Consider the following 20,504-nt stretch of genomic DNA (forward strand, 5'->3'; position numbering starts at 1 on the left):
GAGAGGCTGAACTGAGGGCTTGTAGGCCTGTTGTAAGGCAGGTCCTTACCAGACATCACCGGCAACAATGTCGCATATGGGCACAAACCCACCGTCGCTAGACCAGACAGGACAGGCAAAAAGTGCTCTTTTACCCTCGAGTCGCGGTTTTGTCTCATCAGGGGTGATGGTCGGATTCGCATTTATCGTCGAAGGAATGAGTGTTACACCGAGGCCTGTACTCTGGAGCGGGATCGATTTGGAGGTGGAGGGTCCGTCATGGTCTGGGGCAGTGTGTCACAGCATCATCGGACTGAGCTTGTTGTCATTGTAGGCAAGCTCAATGCTGTGCGTTACAGGGAAGACATCCTCCCCCTCATGTGTTACCCTTCCTGCAGACTCATCCTGACATGACCCTCCAGCATGACAATGCCACCAGCCATACTGCTCGTTCTGTGCGTGATTTCCTGCAAGACAGGAATGTCAGTGTTCTGCCATGGCCAGTGAAGAGCCTGGATCGCAATCCCATTGAGCATGTCTGGGAAATCTACGATAATTGAGAATTTCAATAAGCATTTCTCTACGGCTGGCCATGCTTTCCACCTGGCTACCCCTACCCTTGCCAACAGCTCAGCACCCCCTGCAGCAACTTGCCCAAGCCTCCCCACCCCCACTTCACCTTTACCCAAATCAAATCGGGAACTGTTATTACTAGCCTGTTCAACCTCCCTTTCGTATTGTCTAAGATCCCCAAAGATTGGAAAGCTGCCGCGGTCATCCCCCTCTTCAAAGGGGTAGACACTCTAGACCCAAACTGTTATAGACCTATATCCATCCTGCCCTGCCTTTCTAAAATCTTTGAAAGCCAAGTTAACAAACAGATCCCACCATTTCGAATCCCACCGTACCTACTCCAATATGCAATCTGGTTTCCGAGCTGGTCATGGGTGCACCTCAGCCACGCTCAAGGTCCTAAACGATATCATAACCACCATCGATAAAAGACAGTACTGTAGAGCCGTTTTCATCAACCTGGCCAAGGCTTTCGACTCTGTCAATCCCCGCATTCTAATCGGCAGACTCAATAGCCTTGGCTTCTCAAATGACTGCCTCGCCTGGTTCACCAACTATTTCTCAGATAGAGTTTAGTGTGTTAAATCGGAGGGCCTGTTGTCCGGACCTCTAGCAGTCTCTATGGGGGTGCCACAGGGTTCAATTCTCAGGCCGACTGTTTTCTCTGTATTTGTCGCTCTTGCTGCTGGTGATTCTCTGATCCACCTCTACGCAGACGACACCATTCTGTATACATCTGGCCCTTCTTTGGACACTGTGTTAACAAACCTCCAAATGAGCTTCAATGCCATACAACACTCCTTCCGTGGCCTCAAACTGCTTTTAAATGCTAGTAAAACGAAATGCATGCTCTTCAACCGATTGCTGCCCACACCCGCTACTAGCATCACTACTCTGGATGGTTCTGACCTAGAATGTGGACAACTACAAATACCTAGGTGTCTGGTTAGACTGTAAACTCTCCTTCCAGACTCACATTAAGCATATCCAATCCAAAATTAAATGTAGAATCGGCATCCTATTTCGCAGCAAAGCCTCCTTCACTCATGCTGCCAAACATACCCTCGTAAAACGGACTATCCTGCCGACTTCGGCGATGTCATTTACAAAATTGCCTCCAACACTACTCAGCAAACTGGATGTAGTCTATCACAGTGCCATCCGTTTTGTCACCAAAGCCCCATATACTACCCACCACTGCGACCTGTATGCTCTCGTTGGCTGGCCCTCACTACATATTCGTCGCCAAACCCACTGGCTGCCGGTCATCTGTAAGTCTTTGCTGGGTAAAGCCCTGCCTTATCTCAGCTCACTGGTCACCATAGCAACACCCACCCATAGCACACGCTCCAGCAGATATATTTCACTGGTCATCCCCAAAGCCAACACTTCCTTTGGACGCCTTTCCTTCCAGTTCTCTGCTGCCAATGACTGGAACGAATTGCAAAAATCACAGAAGCTGGAGACATATCTCCCTCTCTAAATTTAAGCATCAGCTGTCAGAGCAGCTTACCGATCACTGTACTTGTACACAGCCAATCTGTAAATAGCACGCCCAACTACTTCATCCCCATACTGTTATTTATCCTCTTGCTCTTTTGCACCCCAGTATCTCTACTTGCACATCATCATCTGCACATCTATCACTCCAGTGTTAATGCAAAATTGTAATTATTTAGCCTCTATGGCCTATTTATTGCCTTACCTCCTTACTCTTCTGCATTTGCACACACTGTACATAGATTTTTCTATTGTGTTATTTGACTGTACATTTGTTTATGTGTAACTCTGTGTTGTTGTTTTTGTCGCACTGCTTTGCTTTATCTTGGCCAGGTCGCAGTTATAAATAAGAACTTGTTCTCAACTGGCCTATCTGGTTAAATAAAGATGAAATTAAATAAAAATTGTTTAATATTACGGTATATGGTAAACAAAGGTGTTGTCAATTATAACCCGTTTCAGGAAGCTAGGTGGTATTTCGCACGTCACTACTTCACAGGAGAGGCAATTGAATGTCTTTTTGGCAGAATTGCCTTCTGCAACGTGAACTTTCATGTGCCTTAACAAACTTGTATTCCATCTGTAAATACTAATAAAATTGTTAAATTATGACCCTAGTTGGTTAACCTGTTTGGGCTAGGGGGCAGTATTGAGAATTTTGGAAAAAATATGTGCCCATTTTTAACTGCCTCCTACACCAACTCAGAAGCTAGAATATGCATATTATTGTTCAGGTTTGGATAGAAAACACCCTAAAGTTTCTAAAACTGTTTGAATGGTGTCTGTGAGTATAACAGAACTCCTATGGCAGGCAAAAACCTGACAAGGTTTCATGCAGGAAGTGGCCTGTTTGACAAGGAGTCGTGCGTCTTGCATCTGTTTATTGAAGAGTAAGGATCTTAGCTGTAACGTGACAATTCCCAGGGCTCCAATAGGCTCTCAGGACCCGGGAAAATCATGAAGGTTGACGAGGCAGCCTCAGGCTGAAACAGATTATCACCTTATCCAAGTGTCCCATTAGGTGATTAGCCCCCGTGGAGTATTTTAATTCGGCTGTTTAGTTTATTGCAGATTCCCGGTCGGAATATTATCGCTTTTCTACGAGATAAATGGAATAAAAATTGGTTTTAAACAGCGGTTGACATGCTTCGAAGTACGGTAATGGAATATTTAGACATTTTTTGTCACGCCATGCGCGCGACCGTGGATTACCATTCGTATAGTGTCTAGAACGCACGAACAAAACGACGCTATTTGGATATAACTATGGATTATTTGGGACCAAACCTACATTTGTTATTGAAGTAGAAGTCCTGGGCGTGCATTCTGACGAAGAACAGGAAAGGTAAGAACATTTTTCTTATAGGAAATGTTATTATGGTGAAGGCTAATCTTGCCGGGTGTCTAAATAGCTAGCCGTGATGGCTGGGCTATGTACTTAGAATATTGCAAAATGTGCTTCATCCGAAAAGCTATTTTAAAATCGGACATATCGAGTGCATAGAGGAGTAATGTATCTATAATTCTTAAAATAATTGTTATGCTTTTTGTGAACGTTTATCGTGAGTAATTTAGCAAACTGTTAGTAAATTCCCCGGAAGTTTGCGGGGGGTATGCTTTTTCTGAACGTCACATGCTAATGTAAAAAGCTGTTTTTTGATATAAATATGAACTTGATTGAACAGACATGCATGTATTGTATAACATAATGTCCTAGGTGTGTCATCTGATGAAGATCATAAAAGGTTAGTGCTGCAATTAGCTGTGGTTTGGGTTTTGGTGACATTATATGCTAGCTTGAAAAATCGGTGTCTGATTATTTCTGGCTGGGCACTCTCCTGACATCATCTAATGTTTTGCTTTCGTTGTAAAGCCTTTTTGAAATCGGACAGTGTGGTTAGATAAACGAGAGTCTTGTCTTTAAATAGCTGTAAAATAGTCATATGTTTGAGAAATTGAAGTAATAGTATTTCAAACGATTCAAAAATCGCGCCACTGGATTAGACTGGCTGTTACGTAGGTGGGACGAATTCGTCCCGCCTAGCCCATAGAGGTTAAGCCATAGAAAAAGACAGGAACCTTTCTGCAGGCTATGATTGGCTGAGATAATGGATGGGCTGGACATGCCGGGAGATGAGTTTGGATTGGTCTGCCATGTAGCATGCTTCTGTCTATAACATGAGCTGCACAGTATGTGTTGATAGTCCTTTCTACCACTGCGTTTTTGAAAGATATAACATTAGCCATCGAGAACTACAAACGTTTTGCTACTTTTCTTAAAACTTGTTTGGGATAGGGGGCAGTATTTTGATGTCCGGATGAAAAGCATGCCCAATGTAAACTGCCTGTTACTCAGGCCCAGAAGCTAGGATATGCATATAATTGGTAGATTTGGATAGAAAACACTCTAAAGCTTCTAAAACTGTTAAAATAATATCTGTGAGTATAACAGAACTGATATGGCAGGCGAAACCCCAAGGACAAACCATCAACAACAACAAAAAGATTCAGCTTACCTCTATTTTCAACGGCTATCACTTTTATTATAAGGCAAAGTCCTCCAAGATTGCAGTTCCTAGGGCTTCCACTAGATGTCAACATTCTTCAGAAAGAGCTTCAGGCTGGTATTTGGAAAAATGAGCCAGAAATAGTTTTTCTAGGTGGCTCCCATTTTGGCTCTAGTGTTTCCAAGCTCGTAGAAGAGAGCACGTTCTTTGGTGTTTTTCTCCGGTAAAGACAATAACGATTCTCTGTCTTAAATGTTATCGTTTATTTACGTATTAGGGTACCTAAGGTTTGATTATAAACGTTGTTTGACTTGTTTGGAAAAGTTTATTAGTAACATTTGGGATTCATTTTGTATGCATTTTGATGGAGGGAAACTGGGTGGATTATTGACTGAAGCACGCCAGCTAAATTGAGTTTTTAAGGATATAAAGAAGGACATTATCGAACAAAAGGACCATTTGTGATGTAACTGGGACCTTTTGGAGTGCCAACAGAAGAAGATCATCAAAGGTAAGGCTTTTATTATATCGCTATTTCTGACTTTCGTGTCGCACCTACCTGGTTGAAATATGTTTTCAATGGTTTTGTATGCAGGGCACTGTCCTCAGATAATCGCATGGTTTGCTTTTGCCGTAAAGCCTTTTTGAAATCTGACATGGCGGCTGGATTAACAAGAAGTTAAGCTTTATTTTGATGTATTACACTTGTGATTTTATGAAAGTTAAATATTTATAATACTGTAGTTTGAATTTCGCGCTCTGCAATTTCACCGGATGTTGTCGAGGTGTCCCACTAGCGGCACACCTTTCCCAAAGTTAACAACATTGATGCCCTGAATTTAGCAGGTGCTATCGACAGATCAGTTGGAAAAAGTTGTGATGGGCTACTTTCTGCACGCGCCACAGTCAGTGTGAACTGGAGTGACTTGACACAACATTGGCCAAACAAGATGTAGCTACAAACAAAACGGAGGCGTGACGTGTTCATCCATGTATACAGGTAAGAGTCTAGCTACATTTTCAGATATTAAACGTTTCTAATTTGGTCAGAAAATCGTTTTCATTGCAAGTTAAAGCATACTGTTCGCTAGCTAGCGAACGTTAGATTGTTGGCTCGCTAGCTAACGTTACTAGTATGATCTGTGTAGTAATATTATAAGAATCAGAAATGCATTGCTAGATATAGCCTAATGTTAACTAGTTAACATTGAACCTAGCTGGATAGCTTTAGGTACCTGCAGATTCATACTACAGCTATGACAATGTTTGTATTGGTAGTCGTATGAGTTGGGATTATGCCAGTTCATTGTTAAGCTAGCTAGCTAGCTAACTACATGTCTAAACAAAAGACTCCACTTCGGCCGGATTATTACATGATCCATCAAATTAGCCAGATGTGTTTGTCTGGGGGTGATTACAGCCATCTATTGTATTTCATGAACATGTGTACATGTCTAGACAATAGTGACCCACTTAGCTAGATGTGGCTGAGGAGTGGTTATAGCATTTCTTTCACACGACCCATCAATTTAGACAAGTGTGTCAGGTAAGCATAATCTAATAATCATTTAATATTTTTATCTGGACATTTTTCGGGTTTTTGATATTGCAAATAACCATTTCACTGTACAGTTTACACCTTCTGTATCCCGTGCGTGTGACAAATAAACTTGATATAGCGTGTGTTTACCAGAGATGATAATGTGAAGAACACCATGACCTGCACCAAAGTCAGATTAGGATATAGACCAAGGACTAGATAAAGTCTTTTTTTTATCTGGAGGTTTTCCTTATTGTAGGCTACTAGTTTTACCACTTTTAGTCTTGAAATGTGAATCTTTAAAGAGATGAGTGGGCTAAGGCTTAAGAGAATGATGCTGAATGGGTGGAGAAAAACATTGGTTCTCCAGTATGTGTACCAAATAATTCAAGGGCCATTTTCTCAAAAGTGGGGTTACAAGTTTATCAACTTTCAAAGCAGAATTACTTTCCCATTGTTCCTCAACTGCAGTGTATGATATACAATTTTCTAGCTCTGAGTCTCTACTTTTGTCCACTGTAAAAAACACAATTTCAAATTTTGCTACATAGGACAAAATCCAGGTGGTGGGTCACAATTGTGGTGGCTTTAGGATAAGGTTTTAAAGGTTTTCTACCATTTTCTTTGATGGTCAAATGATTTAAGCACAATGCCAACCATCAAAGATATATTAAAATAAGCCGAATTGATTGTATTAATGTCTCCATGTCGGTAGCTAGTTTTACCTGGCTCTTGGCTGTGCAGATGAAGCTGACTGTTGCTCCAACTGTGACACTCCGTGTTTTGGGCTCCTCGATGGTCACTTGAATGGGTTTGGATGAGACAGCTGGAGAAAGACATGCACAGAAACCATTCAGTAAACACTCAAAAGTCCCAAGTTACAATTTCTTTAATTTTTTTACTGTCTCAACTTCAACCATATTTTGTTCAAGTCAGTTTTAACTATTCAACAACTGTCTGTAAGATCAGTGAAAATAAATCAGAAAATTCAAAATATTCAAAATGTTATATTTTAATGGATGCAGTTAAACTTTGAATGATTTAACAATAAGAAATGCGTACTTGTGACGACGATCTCAGCGCGGCTCCTGTTGGTATTGCGTTGGTCTCTGCAGGTACAGACATACACGCCTGTGTCACTGGGCTGAACACTGGGGATATGCAGCTCCTCTCCTGAGAGAATAGGTAGGAATATGGAATGAGATTAAATGACCAAGGGGAATGGACTAGTACTTCAATAGTGTAGAAAACCCTTACAGTTTCCCCATAAGTCGCATCCAGCAATTTTGGATCTTTTACTGTTGAAAAGCGCTATCCAAATTATAAATACAGTAAAGTACACACACTACAGGGTACAAAAATATGTTTTGAGCAAAAACTGCAAACTTCAAGGAGTAGGGCATTAAAGGAGTTGTTCTGCTGGGAATCTGTGACGTCCCCCCCCCCCTTGCTTGAGGAACAATAGAGGAGCAATAGAGAACAAAAGAGGAAAGACCCCCCACGTGTGCCAAGTCATGACTTACCTGGACCACCTATTGAGATGTGCCTTTTGTTAAGTAAATCAGGTGTTAAATGAGGTGAAAAGGAGACTGGAATGCCGCTTGAAAGGAGAAGAGTAGAGATACTCGGTGGATGGGCTTTCTATTGTTCTTAGGTCACTCTGCCCCCACTTCACACTAAAATGCCAGGGAACTCAGTCACCTGACAGGGTCAGCCAATCACAGGCCCTATCTGGTGGGGTAACAGACCCCCACTACCATCTGTACCTCAGTCTTTCTCTGCAACCACAGGAGTGAATAGCTAGTTGACCAACCGCCTGGCTGCAGCAACCCACAGAAGACTGACCGCTGGGCCTCACCCCATGGACACTTCCCTCTCTGGACATTCCCTACTGCGTAGTGCATTTATGACCATACAACCACTTCTACTAGTCCCATCTTGCTACATTGGTGTGTGTGCATCTTAAGTGTGTGCAATAAAGTGTGTTCTGTACATCTGTCTCCTACTGGTCATTACTACACCTTCTAACAGAGGCGCAGGGACGATTGTATCTATATTCAGCAATATTGGTCTTTAGTGAGGAGTGTATACTGTGCCGCTATATACAACAACAGTAATGTATGTATGGCTCTTACACTAGGCCACGTCATACTCCCTATTACCCAGAACTGGTCTGTCCAGTAGACTATACCTTGTCTTTGTCTGATGGCGCTGTTGGTCACGGGGCGTCCGTCCTCCCTGGACCAGTAGTAGTAGTGGGGTGGAGGGCCGGTCACCTGGCACCGCAGGGTCACTGGGCTGCCCTGGGCTACCAAAACCCTCTCAGGGTACACTTTCACCACCAGGGAGGCTGCCGCTGCTGGGTCAGAGGTTAAGGGTCAAAGGTTAGGGCACAAGGATCAATCACAGAGACACTCTTGGTGGTTACAGCCTGGTAGGAAGAAAAAGTACATTGATTTTGAGTTCCTTTTCAGTTGGTTCACTCAATACAACATGTATCCAAGTTTACTGGACACTTTGGGTCTACTTTACACACATCTCTGTGTAGATTCCTTGTATTCCCTTACTATTGAATGGACGACACTTAATCCTGTCTTGTGGATTTCCAACGTATCCAGTTGCACAGCTGTAGGGAATAGAGAGAAAGACATTCATATAGAGTCCAGTGCACCCGCACATTGGCTAACCAGACTATCTGCATTGTGTCCCACCACCCGCCAACCCCTCTTTTTACGCTACTGCTACTCTCTGTTCATCATATATGCATAGTCACTATAACCATACCTACATGTACATACTATCTCAATAAGCCTGACTAACCGGTGTCTGTATATAGCCTGGCTACTGTTATTTTCAAATGTCTTTTTACTGTTAGTTTTTTTCTTTACTTACACACACACACACCTTTTTATTTTTTTGCACTATTGGTTAGAGCCTGTAAGTAAGCATTTCACTGTAACACGTGACAAATAAACTTTGATTTGATTTGAGTCAACATGACAACAGACAAGACAGTGGTAGAATGCCAGAGGACACTGAAAAGCCAGTCTGAATAGAATAGCTTGGTACTAGCTCAGTTTGTGTTGTATAGCCATTGGCATGACAATGACCACAGGACACCGACAAGACACAACAAACAGATCTGGGACCAGGCTAGAACAGAGAGGTAAAGAGAGAGTTGTGTCAGCTTACCGCTCACAGTACTGGCCAGTATATCCAGGCTGGCAAGCAGTACACTGATAACCACCGTTACCAAGGCTCTCACAAGTGGGGGAGAACCTGGCAAACACACACAGATAAGCAAGTACAGTATACTCCAGTAATAACTAACCCAGTCGGATCTGTTCCAAGTTGGGATGTAGGGCAAAGTTTCAAAGACAGATATGAATGACTGAGAACTAAATCTTGTTCCAATGAGGACCATTTTGATACTGTTTACATTTGTTACAGAAGCAAAGCAACAACCCCTTTTTTTACTATTTGACTGAGACTGTGCTCTGTGTTCTAATCCTGTTAGCGGCCTACTACTCACTGGTTGTCAGGGTCGGTGTGAGGGCAGGCACAGGGTTGGCAGTCCTCTGGGGTTCCAGCGGTGGGATCACCATAGAAACCTTGGGCACACTGCTCACACAGCTCTCCCTGGGTGTTGTGCAGACAGCTCTGGAGATGCAGGAAGACGACAAACACTCACTTGTTATTCAATGTACTTATTTCAAATCTACTGCTATTTTGGACCTGAGGCCATGTGGGTGGTGAATCTAGGATTCATTGTGATCTCAGAGGCTAAACTGATCCTACATTAGCATTCCTGGTTTTAACTTAACGAGATTAACCTGGATAAATGAAGGTGAAATAAACTAAATGAGAAATGAATCAAAACAACTGCCTTAAAGAGATTCTCTGGGCTGCATACCGTGCAGATGCCCATCTCGGGGTGGCAGGAGTCAGAGTGCCCGTTGCACTCACACAGCTCACAGTGGCCCAGGTACAGGCCACCTCCGGTACGAGTGTAGCCAGGGGCACAGTCCTGGTAAAGAGAGAGTTACAACTGTCATCACACATCAACACCATGGGTTTGACACTCTAAGGGCGGGTTTCCCGGACACAGAGCCTGGTCTTCCTTCGAGCATGCTTTCTCCAGGAGGCAAAAAAACCAAGTCTGCTGAGTGTTCAAACATACATAAATGCAAGTTTGAGGTTAATTAGTCAACATTGCCACTTGCGGCAGAGAGAGAGAGAGCTCCTCTTACCTGACAGGAGAGTCCCTGGTAGGCGGGCGGGCAGCGGCACTGCTCCACCTCCAGAGCCTGAGCCAGGCCGCTGTAGTTGGGCACGGCCACCTCCATGCTGACGTCGGAGATGCTGGAGGACCTCATCTCTGTGTAGTAGGAGGCCCGCACCAGGATGTCATCCAGGTCAGCCAGCACCATCATCAGGTGCTCCCTAGTGGCAGGCATGCCGTCTGGGCGACGCCAGTTCTCCTACAGGGAAAGGAGATGGGAGTTAATCCTATTGTATCACCAGGATGCTAGTGTGACCTGTGTCACCGAGGAACGGATGGTAAAGGTTGCAATCAAATCGCCATTTAGGGACTATAAATATCACAGCTACTGTAGAACACTGACCTCTCTGAAGACGAGCTCAAACTGGCGGGACTCTCTTGTCCCCTTTCCCCTCTGCCACAGCTGGCGAGCCACCAGGGTGATGTCATTTCCCTGTGGGCAACAATGACAAGGGCAACCCATGGCAGGTGAGTGTACAACGAATTGATGCGACAGCAGTACATGGAAGAGAATGACGTTCATAACTTGTGGGGTCCTGAGTGTGCTATGGAATGGATGCAACAACAGTAACTGAGATTGAACGCAATGTTAACGTTGGTGCATACTTACAATAATCTGAACATCTGCGTCTTCAATGGCTGTTCCTCTCTGGCCGGCTACATAGGAGATGGTATACTTCAGCTTCCCACCATACGAGTTCACCTATTGTAGAGGTGGAGGTAAATACATTTAGGCGTCTTAGTACATGTTGGGGACCTTAGGCCTCAATTATTAGAAATGTGTCTTTCTGTAAGAGCAAAAAACGTGAAGCGATCATAGAACACATGATGTATTACATTTCTTTAAGACGTTCATCTTCTCCAATAAAAACTGAGTCATGCTTGACCTCCCACCACTTGGAGAAGTGTCTTCGTTAAACAGTGATTATGAATCAATAAACAAGTGCTGTAAACTACACAGGGTTGTCTGGTGGTGCTGCCCTTCCCTTAATTTCCCTTCCACAGCTCTGATAGTTCGAGTGGAGGAATGGTGGGGTGGTTCTGTGGCCAAATGGTTAACCGAAGGGTAAACACCCAGTCAGGGTGCAGGAGGGCTGAGCTTGACTCGTACTGTTACCTTATCCCCTTTGAACTGCTCTGGGAGCTGCCAGTAGAGCGTGTCATCCGGGTGCAAGCTGAAACCTTTGTAGAACAAAGCGTACTGGGGCAGAGAAGGAAGGAGAGCATGAGAGAGCAAGCCAGAGACAGAGCTCAAAAGATAAGCAAGGAGAGAGAGAGAGAGAGAGGCATCGCAAGAACAGTTGAGAGTAGAGCAGAGAAAGGGTTTACATTTTGGTCCTCTACTACTTAACATTATACACAGCTTCCAGTGTGTATAATGTGAAAATCACAGTTTGTAAAGGTGACTGTGCGACAGGTGTATATGTTTAGACCCTTGTACAGTGTAATTATAGATTATAGATACAGTGCTACTCTTTAAGTGAAGAATTACAGAGTACAACTTTAACAGTAATTGTGTACTGTGCTTTAAAGAGGAAAATGCCACCCTGGTTAGTCATGGAATTTATGCACATTCTGCCCTTTTCAGCCCTATCTTCTCTTTCTTGTTCTTTTGAAAAAGACCCAGGCGGCGAACACTTTGACAATACCAAGGAAAACTGTACAGGATAACCCTGTGAAATATTCACTCTCATGATTCGTGAATGGATGACTTTATGATCAACCTGATCGGTTGTTGATTAACCTTCCTGGCTACAGTACACTGTATGTTATCACATGGAGGGAGGCAGTTTCCTCTGTCTGTGTATGTCAAGAGCAGGGACATGCAGTCAGTCAGTCTGGTTGTCTGTCTGTCCGTCTGTCCATCATTCAGCCAGCCAATCAGTCAGCCACCCAATCAGTCAGTCAGTCTGTCCGTCAGTCAGTCAGCCAGCCTGTCATCATGTCTACCTGGCTGGAGGCCCCTGTAGACCTGGGGCTACTGGGAGCACTAGGAGGACCCACTATGTTCTTGGTCCCCCGCTGTTGAGTCTATCAACAGGACCAGGCCCAAAAAAAGAGTAAACCAGTCAGTAACGACCACAATAAGAACTATGGATGAGCTTAAAAGTTAAAGGTTTGAGCTTTTCTCAGAGGGGTTATTTTAGATGTACCTGCTGTCGAGGAGAGTGACCTGGGGAGGCTGGCTGAGGACTAGTAGGCCGTACCAGGGAGGAGATACCAGAGAGGGAGGAAGAAGGAGAGGGGGGCCTCAGGGGGGTACGAGACCCCGCCCGATACGAGGCGCTGGGGACCTTCCTCTCAGAGGAAGAGGAGGGAGGGAAGGGAGGAGAGCCGGCTGGAAAGTTGGAGAGGATTGCCCAGATCTCATCATCCAGCTTCTTCACTTGTTCCTGGGGGAGAGGATGGGGAGGGTGGTGGGGGGGCTCATGAGGGTTTCCCCAAAGGAGACCGCCCACCATGCAAGGTAAGAGACACACCAAGCACTGGGGTCTGGGGGGGGTGTTGGTTGGGAGACATGCTGTGTCATGCTCTTAACCAGGTCTACAACCCTGTGGTGTGTACACAACTTCACTCACTGGGGCCATTCAACTTTATACAATCCTAAAACAGGGAAGTCTTGACGCAAAACAAACAAATCATCCACACACGTCTGCTATTAGACACAATATGGCTCTCTTCTCTTCATATTCCAGAGCGCCTCACATGCCCATTCAGGTCTGTTTGTAATACACACACGTGTCTTCTTACGACATGCATCTGGTAAATGTACTGTCAACGTGCTGCAGTTGCTTTCATGCTGATGTCTACCATGCTACAGTAAATATCCAATCACATATTGTCTAAGGGTGGTGGGATTATCTTTCAAGGATGTCATGACGATTGACATCCCAAAAGGCAATCCATATTAGTTGAAGGGGGGGGGGTCATACTGTGTGAGGGAGATGGTTGGGTTGTATTGTTGTCATTAGATGTGTTGTATGTACATAGCAGTGGGTGGCTAGGCTAAGGTAGGAATACCTGGCTAGCTCTTTTGGACCTGGAGGTGCCATTACCCTTCGAAGACGTCATTATGTCCCAAACGGACGCATCCTTCCTCAGTTGCTCCTCTGTCCAGGAGGAGTCTCTCTAGTGTTGTGAATAAAGCAAGGCTCCCGTGATCACTTACTCATTTCCCATGTAGGAGACAGCGGAAGACTTTAAAACTAACGGAAGGCTTTTAGAACTTAACTACTGTTTATGACTAGCAAAGTTGGACCTCTGCAAAACTCCTTCTGACTCATTCACGTCAGTACACTACATCTGAGTCATCCACCACGTGAATGGTCCATTAAACAGAGTGACGTCTAAGTAACCGATATGTGTAGAGTGTAACCTACTATGGCATGTGAACCTGAAATATTACTAATACTACAGAAATGTGTGTAAATACAGTAATTGCTCTATGTTGATTGCTGCTACAATGGTGCTAAAACTAGGAACAATTTGAGACCATTGGAAAACTATGCAGGAAATCCATGCATCTCAAACACACAAACCTACACTAAAGAAAATAAGGGTATGTATGAAACATTATCAAAACACAAATCAAATCAATCAGTACGATCAAATGCCAAATCACACCAATCCTTTGTTTGAATAACAGGCAGATGTTTTAGTCATCAATTCTTCACAAGAAGTTTTATTTTTATGTTTAAACTTCGTCGTTGGTGAGGGTCTCGTAAGTAAGCATTTCACTGTAAGGTCTACACCTGTTGTATTCGGCGCATGCGACTAATACAATTTAATTTGATACTGTATGACTGGTCAATCCACAATCACCACACGACAAGCACCGCTCTGGTTTACCTGGTGCGCTCGTCTCATACGAGCAAAGAAAGCTTCCTTCTATAGAGTGGACAGGCAAACCAAGAGTAAAAATAACTCAATTACACTTGAATGATGCATAAAGAACCAACATCTTCTCAAGACAAATAATGAAATGCATCCATGTGATGCATTCTAAATTCATGGAGCATACAACCAAACTATGTCTCCACAATTCCCCACTATGAGATTGGCCCTCAAACTTAGTGTTTTCTACGATAACTAATTTAGCAAACCCTTTCACAACAAAGACCAGCACAGACATTCAGGCAGAAATTGAGAGAGCATTTAAGCGCTGTTAGGAGCAGGAATGCTAGAGGATTCAGAATGAGAAGAAGCCACTTTGCACCATATAGCGAGAGAGTGGGAGTAGACATTGGGACAGCGTTTGTATCGTCTCTGATGGCCACAGTGGACAGATCCTCATCTGGGACTCACCTTATCCCCTTGGAAAGCCCCGGGCAGCTGCCAATAGTGGGGCTCCTGGCCCAGGTAGTCAAAGTTGCTGTAGGAGAGCTGGGTGCCGTCAGTGGACAACTCCACGGTGAAACCGGTGGAGATACGGTTGGTGAGCTGACGGTTGACCAAAGCAAAGCCCTGGAAGTTGCCTGGGGCAAAGACGGATGACACCTGCAGGACACACATGAAGGGATGATCACCCAATCACACTCAGAGAGACAGGAAAACCGTTTATTCAGTTCAGTAGAACTTTATTGGCAATTGCAGTGCTTTCAGCAAAGCTGTAAGTATATGTTTGTGTGTTGACTTGCCTATTCCTTAATTGGTCATTGTCACGTCAAACTCAAACAAATATGAGACCAGCGCCAGGCTACTCTCTTCATATATTTATTCATATATTATTTTCAGGAAGTCGTTTCCTAGGTACCTGGTCTCTGTAGTGGGAGGAGCTGGAGCACTGCTGAGTGACTCCCATGCAGAAGCAGGACAGGCAGCCATCTTTGTTGTCTGTGCTGAGGTGGAAGGTTCCCTGCTTACAGTTGGAGCAAGCAGGGCCCTCAACGTTCATCTGGAACACAACAATATAGTGTGAGAGGTGAACCTACCACAGAAATAGAACATGGGAATGCCATTCAAGTAATGATATTTATATGGGACAAACCTAGAGCGATAACAAGTGGATAAGGATATAGGAGGATGTCAATGCGGCTGGCGGTTTTATGAAAAACATACAGAAGCTTTGGTTTGCTTACCTTGCAGCGACACACACCATTTCCATTGCATCCTTCACTTCCTCTCTGGTCACAGTTGTAGCAGTTACCTGTAAACATGCCATAGCTGAGGTTTTCACTCTGTGTGCCTTCATTCCACCAAATACTATAATGTACACCGCTGCACTCTGTTAGCATGGTTAACACTGCCCCTGAGGGGATAGAGTTATATTTAATTGAATAGTCTATACCTACCATTGAGATCATTGTTGCCAACAATACACTTTTGTCCAAGCTGGGGGTTGCCTGTATACCTAGCAGCACATCTGAAATGGAGAACAGCCAACATTTACACTTTAAAACAGACATTTCCAGTCAAGGAGGATACACACAGGGAAGGAACAATGGGGGCAGGAAACTGGGCGAGCTGTGTGAAGAGATAGATACGTGATGAGGCTTGTCCTCGCAGCACACTCTTGGCCCAGAGTAGACACATGAAAATACACTGCTTGTAAAATACTATACATGAGCATACACGCTACACAACAGAGCTGTCAGATTATTAGCCAACAGCAACAATTTATTCATTGTGGATTTCCATTGTCCATGCACCAGGCATTCCCCAGGTCCCCTGCATTATGAGGGGTTTATTTTTAAACACTGCTCACAATCACATAGTGACACATACAGCTTTGATACACCACTTGAAAATCCACTGACTTGAGTTTCCCAGATGCAACAAGAGGCTAAAAGATATGTATGTATTGCCAATGTTGGAGATAAGACAAAGCACAGCCAATGCTACAACTCTCACCATGGGTCAAATGTTGAAACAATCTCTCTTGTCATAGGTTGCTAGAAGATGAACTGAGGAAGGTTGCATTAAAGTTCATTTTCCATTTTAAAATAATGTGTCACCAAAGTAAACCTTGATAAAGACAGCAGAGCAGAGAGAATGAACAGGAAAATTGAAGTCTAAGTGCAGAAAGAGGCATCATATCACATGATATAACCCTGAGAAGCTAAGAAGAAGCAAGCTGAGGCACTATGTCCATCCACCAAAGCTCTGTCCAGCTAAAGAGCCCAATAGGCCAGGCCACCCTAGGGGAGAGCTAACCTAGCTGCTCCAGTTCTTACCTTGTCACTGGAAGCTCCACGGTTGAACAGCCAACAAACGCACACAGCTTCAATGGGACTTTGGAAAAACCTGTCCAGTCTAACTTTACAGTAAGAAGCTAAAACGTTTTTTTGGAAACTATCTGACCAATGCATGATGAAGCCAAATCTGGGATATTATTGAGGTAAAGAAATGGGTTGACATTTTACATGTTTCATGTTGCTATTCGGGTTATGCACAGTAAGCAAAAAAATAAATAATTTTAAGTGCAATCACAAGGCAGCAAGGGCAGAATGAATGCTATAAATACATAAAACACCACAATCACAGATTACATTTACATACACAATCATATCGATAGGCATCCAATATTAATAGCAGATTGAATTAAAACATAGATTTACACCTGAACATAGGGACGGCGGAAAGCTTGGGTAAACTCACTTCAAATACTTAACTGGCAGTACTGTATAGTATACATCAGCGGAGGCTGGTGGGAGGAGCTATAGGAGGACGGGCTCATTGTATGGAAACATGTGGTTTCCATACTGTTTGTGTGATGTGTTTGATACCGTTCCATTTATTCCATTCCAGCCATTACACTGAGCCCATCCTCTTATAGCTGCTCCCACCAGCCTCGACTAGTATACATATACAGTGCATTTGGAAAGTATTCAGACCCCTTCACTTTTTCACATTTTGATACGTTAAGGCCTTATTCTAAAATAGATTACATAGCTTTTTGTCCTTATAAACCTACACACAATACCCCATAATGATGAAGTGGAAACAGGTTTTTAGAAATTTTAGCAAATGTTTAAATTTTTTTAAATAGAAACACCTTATTTGCATAAGTATTCAGACCCTTTGCTATGGGACTCGAAATTGAGCTCAGGTGCATCCTGTTTCGATTGATCATCCTTCAGATGTTTCTACAACTTGATTGGAGTTCACCTGTAGTACATTCAATTGATTGGACATGATTTGGAAAGGCACACACCTGTCTATATAAGGTCCCACAGTTGACAGTGAATGTCAGAGTAAAAACCAAGCCATGAGGTCAAAGGAATTGTCCATAGAGCTCTGAGACAGGACTGTATCGAGGCACAGATCTGGGGAAAGGTACCAAAACATTTCTGCAGCATTGAAGGTCCCCAAGAACACAGAGGCCTCCATCATTCTTAAATGAAAGAAGATTGGAACCACCAAGCCTCTTCCTAGAGCTGGCTGCCCGGCCAAACTGAGCAATCGGGGGAGAAGGACCTTGGTCAGCGAGGTGACCAAGGACCCGTTGGTCACTCTGACAGAGCTCCAGAGTTCCTCTGTGGAGATGGGAGAACCTTCCATAAGGACAACCATCTCTGCAGCACTCCACCAATCAGGCCTTTAGGGTAGAGTGGCCAGACGGAAGCCACTCCTTAGTAAAAGGCACATGACAGCCCGCTTGGAGTTTACCAAAAGGCACCTAAAGGACTCTCAGACCATGGGAAACAAGATTATTTGGTCTGATGAAACCAAGATTGAACTATTCGGCCTGAATACCAAGTGTCACGTCTGGAGGAAACCAGGCACCGCTTATCACCTGGCCAATACCATCCCTACGGGGAAGCATGGTGGCAGCATCATGCTGTGGGGATGTTTTTCAGCAGCAGGGACTGGGAGACCAGTCACCATCGAGGGAAAGATGAACGGAGCAAATTACAGAGAGATCCTTGATGAAAGCCTTCTCCAGAGCGCTCAGGACCTCAGACTGGGGCAAATGTTTACCTTCCAACAGGACAACGACCCTAAGCACACAGCCAAAAAAATGCAGGAGTGGCTTCGGGACATGTCTCTGAATGTCCTTGAGTGGCCTAGCCAGAGGCCGGACTTGAAGCTGATCGAACATCTCTGGAGAGACCTGAAAATAGCTGTACAGCGACGCTCCCAATCCAACCTGACAGAGCTTGAGAGAATCTGCAGAGAATGGGAGAAACTCCCCAAATACAGGTGTGCCAAGCTTGTAGCGTCATACCCAAGAAGACTCAAGGCTGTAATTGCGGCAAAAGGTGCTTCAACAAAGTACTGAGTAAAGGGTCTGAATACTTATGTAAATGTGATATTTCAGTTTTGTAAAACCTGTTTTTGCTTTGTCATTATGGGGTATTGTGTGTAGATTTATGAGGGAAAAAAATGTAATCCATTTTAGAATAAGGCTGTAACGTAACAAAATGTGGAAAAAGTCAAGGGGTCTGAATACTTTCCGAATGCACTGTACTTGCATGATTGTGCTAAACCAATTTTCCATGTACAATTTGTCCGTATAATAGGGGTTATTTATAAAGTCTGCTGTGAAAGTTTAAATGTAATAGTCTCTAAATACTGTATGTGTACGTCTTGAGGTAGTCTGACCCACTGGGCTCAAGGAAAATAGCACCAAACAACTCCTGTAAATACACAACTTTGAATATGGTAACTGTATATTATTTCATGATGCAGCATTAAACACAATAACAATGTTGCCTCTACATGACAAAGTTACTCTCAACTCACACAGTCCTTTATCAAAAACATTAATTTGACTTATCAAGACCACAAACAGGTTCTTTTAGATACATGTTGAAATTTGTTCAAGTTTAAAAATATATATAAATGTAATAAATGTAACTAATAATCAGGGATAATTTTGATTGGAATGGCCAGCCTTCCTAGAATAATGTGAAAAGAACCATCTTGCTTCTGTTTCTTGTTCTTTTGGGATGATTTTTGATCATTCCTTTGAATTAGTTTGAGCAGGTCCAGAACATTGGACTGGGGCTGGGCTTTCTTCTTCTGTGGGCGTCTCTTGGAACTAGTAGTTTTGACTTTACTCTTCGTTGTTAACCTGGAACGCTTTGAAGAAGAGGTCGTTTTGGTGGGTGCCAACGTGTTGGTGAGAAGTTTCTTGGAGTAGCTTGTTTTAGCTTTTGACACTTCCTGAACTTTGTGGGACGGTGGGGCCAACTGGTATGAGTCTGGAGCAGTGGTTTCCAAATTAGGTCTCGAGTTACCATTGTTTGAGTCGGATGGTTTCTTGACAACTGTTTCTTTGATTTTAACATTGGGTTGAACCTTTGAATGAGCTGCAACTGATCTAAAGGCACTGTCTTTTTTATCATTGCTCCTAGCATGAGAAGCATCCTTTTCCTTTTTAGCAGCTTCATTACGTGACTTGGACACCTGTGTTGGAAGCTTATGTTTATGGGATGGTGGTGCCAGCTGATATTTAGTGTTAGCCAGGTCTTCTTCAGCTTCCCTTGGTTTTGATTGACTTGTCTGTGTTGAGCGCTTATTAGCTGTCACATGAAGCTTCTTGGCCATCGTAGTCTTTGTTTCAGGCTTTGTTGTACTACGTGGTCTAGAGCTAGTCCTGGGTTTACTTAGGGTAGTATTTTGTCTTGGGCTGGACTTTGAATTGACATTACTTTTGGTGGATCTAGTTAATGGTTTAGGTTTTGTAGTTTGTTTGACTGTTTTGGTGGTGGACTTACGGGCCATTGTGGTTTTCTTAGTAGGTAGACGGGGCGTGGGTAAGCTTTTGGGGACTGTGGCTCTAGTTTGTGACCTGGTGGTTGTGGATTGAGTCCCGACAGTGGATCTCAGTGTTGTCACGGTTGTTAATTGAGAAGTCCTGAAGGAGTGTCGAGTTGTGGTAACCCTTGGCACCAAGGCTGTGGAGACTGGTGGCAGAGCCATCGCCTCCTTAGCAGACCGTGCTCTGTGTCTGACGCGCTTCACCTTGTTCATCTCCTGAGCCAGGGCAGTAAACCCATCTATCACAATCTCCAGACGACCCTCCAGCCTTCTCAGACGAGTTTCCATGTCTGTGTAGCTACTCTCAAGTTCGCCCACCCTCTCCTTCTTCTCCAGGGCAGACTGTGACTGCAGCGTCTCCAGCTGGGTGCTGAGCTTGCTCTGCTGGCCCCTCATGGCCTGGATGCCCTCCTTGATG

General features: G+C 43.9%; 1 protein-coding gene across 1 annotated transcript in view; it reads right to left on the reverse strand.

Annotated features, from left to right (window-relative positions):
• Positions 1 to 20,504, reverse strand: part of LOC106567148 (basement membrane-specific heparan sulfate proteoglycan core protein) — an 86,598-nt gene that overhangs the window by 44,528 nt on the left and 21,566 nt on the right. Inside the window, exons 25-43 of the mRNA XM_045692753.1 lie at positions 15,673 to 15,743; positions 15,460 to 15,527; positions 15,135 to 15,275; positions 14,687 to 14,878; positions 14,231 to 14,269; positions 13,403 to 13,510; positions 12,535 to 12,774; positions 12,332 to 12,412; positions 11,499 to 11,582; positions 10,992 to 11,084; positions 10,725 to 10,814; positions 10,350 to 10,580; positions 10,013 to 10,126; positions 9,632 to 9,759; positions 9,292 to 9,378; positions 8,667 to 8,725; positions 8,291 to 8,458; positions 7,162 to 7,272; positions 6,825 to 6,925 (exon numbers count right to left, since the gene is read on the reverse strand). Of these exons, the coding sequence (XP_045548709.1) occupies positions 6,825 to 6,925; positions 7,162 to 7,272; positions 8,291 to 8,458; positions 8,667 to 8,725; positions 9,292 to 9,378; positions 9,632 to 9,759; positions 10,013 to 10,126; positions 10,350 to 10,580; positions 10,725 to 10,814; positions 10,992 to 11,084; positions 11,499 to 11,582; positions 12,332 to 12,412; positions 12,535 to 12,774; positions 13,403 to 13,510; positions 14,231 to 14,269; positions 14,687 to 14,878; positions 15,135 to 15,275; positions 15,460 to 15,527; positions 15,673 to 15,743 (2,206 nt within the window). The remainder of the gene's footprint in view (positions 1 to 6,824; positions 6,926 to 7,161; positions 7,273 to 8,290; positions 8,459 to 8,666; positions 8,726 to 9,291; positions 9,379 to 9,631; positions 9,760 to 10,012; positions 10,127 to 10,349; positions 10,581 to 10,724; positions 10,815 to 10,991; positions 11,085 to 11,498; positions 11,583 to 12,331; positions 12,413 to 12,534; positions 12,775 to 13,402; positions 13,511 to 14,230; positions 14,270 to 14,686; positions 14,879 to 15,134; positions 15,276 to 15,459; positions 15,528 to 15,672; positions 15,744 to 20,504) is intronic.

This window comes from Salmo salar, chromosome ssa13 (genome assembly GCF_905237065.1).
Source record: "Salmo salar chromosome ssa13, Ssal_v3.1, whole genome shotgun sequence".
In the NCBI taxonomy this organism is placed as follows: Eukaryota; Metazoa; Chordata; class Actinopteri; order Salmoniformes; family Salmonidae; genus Salmo; species Salmo salar.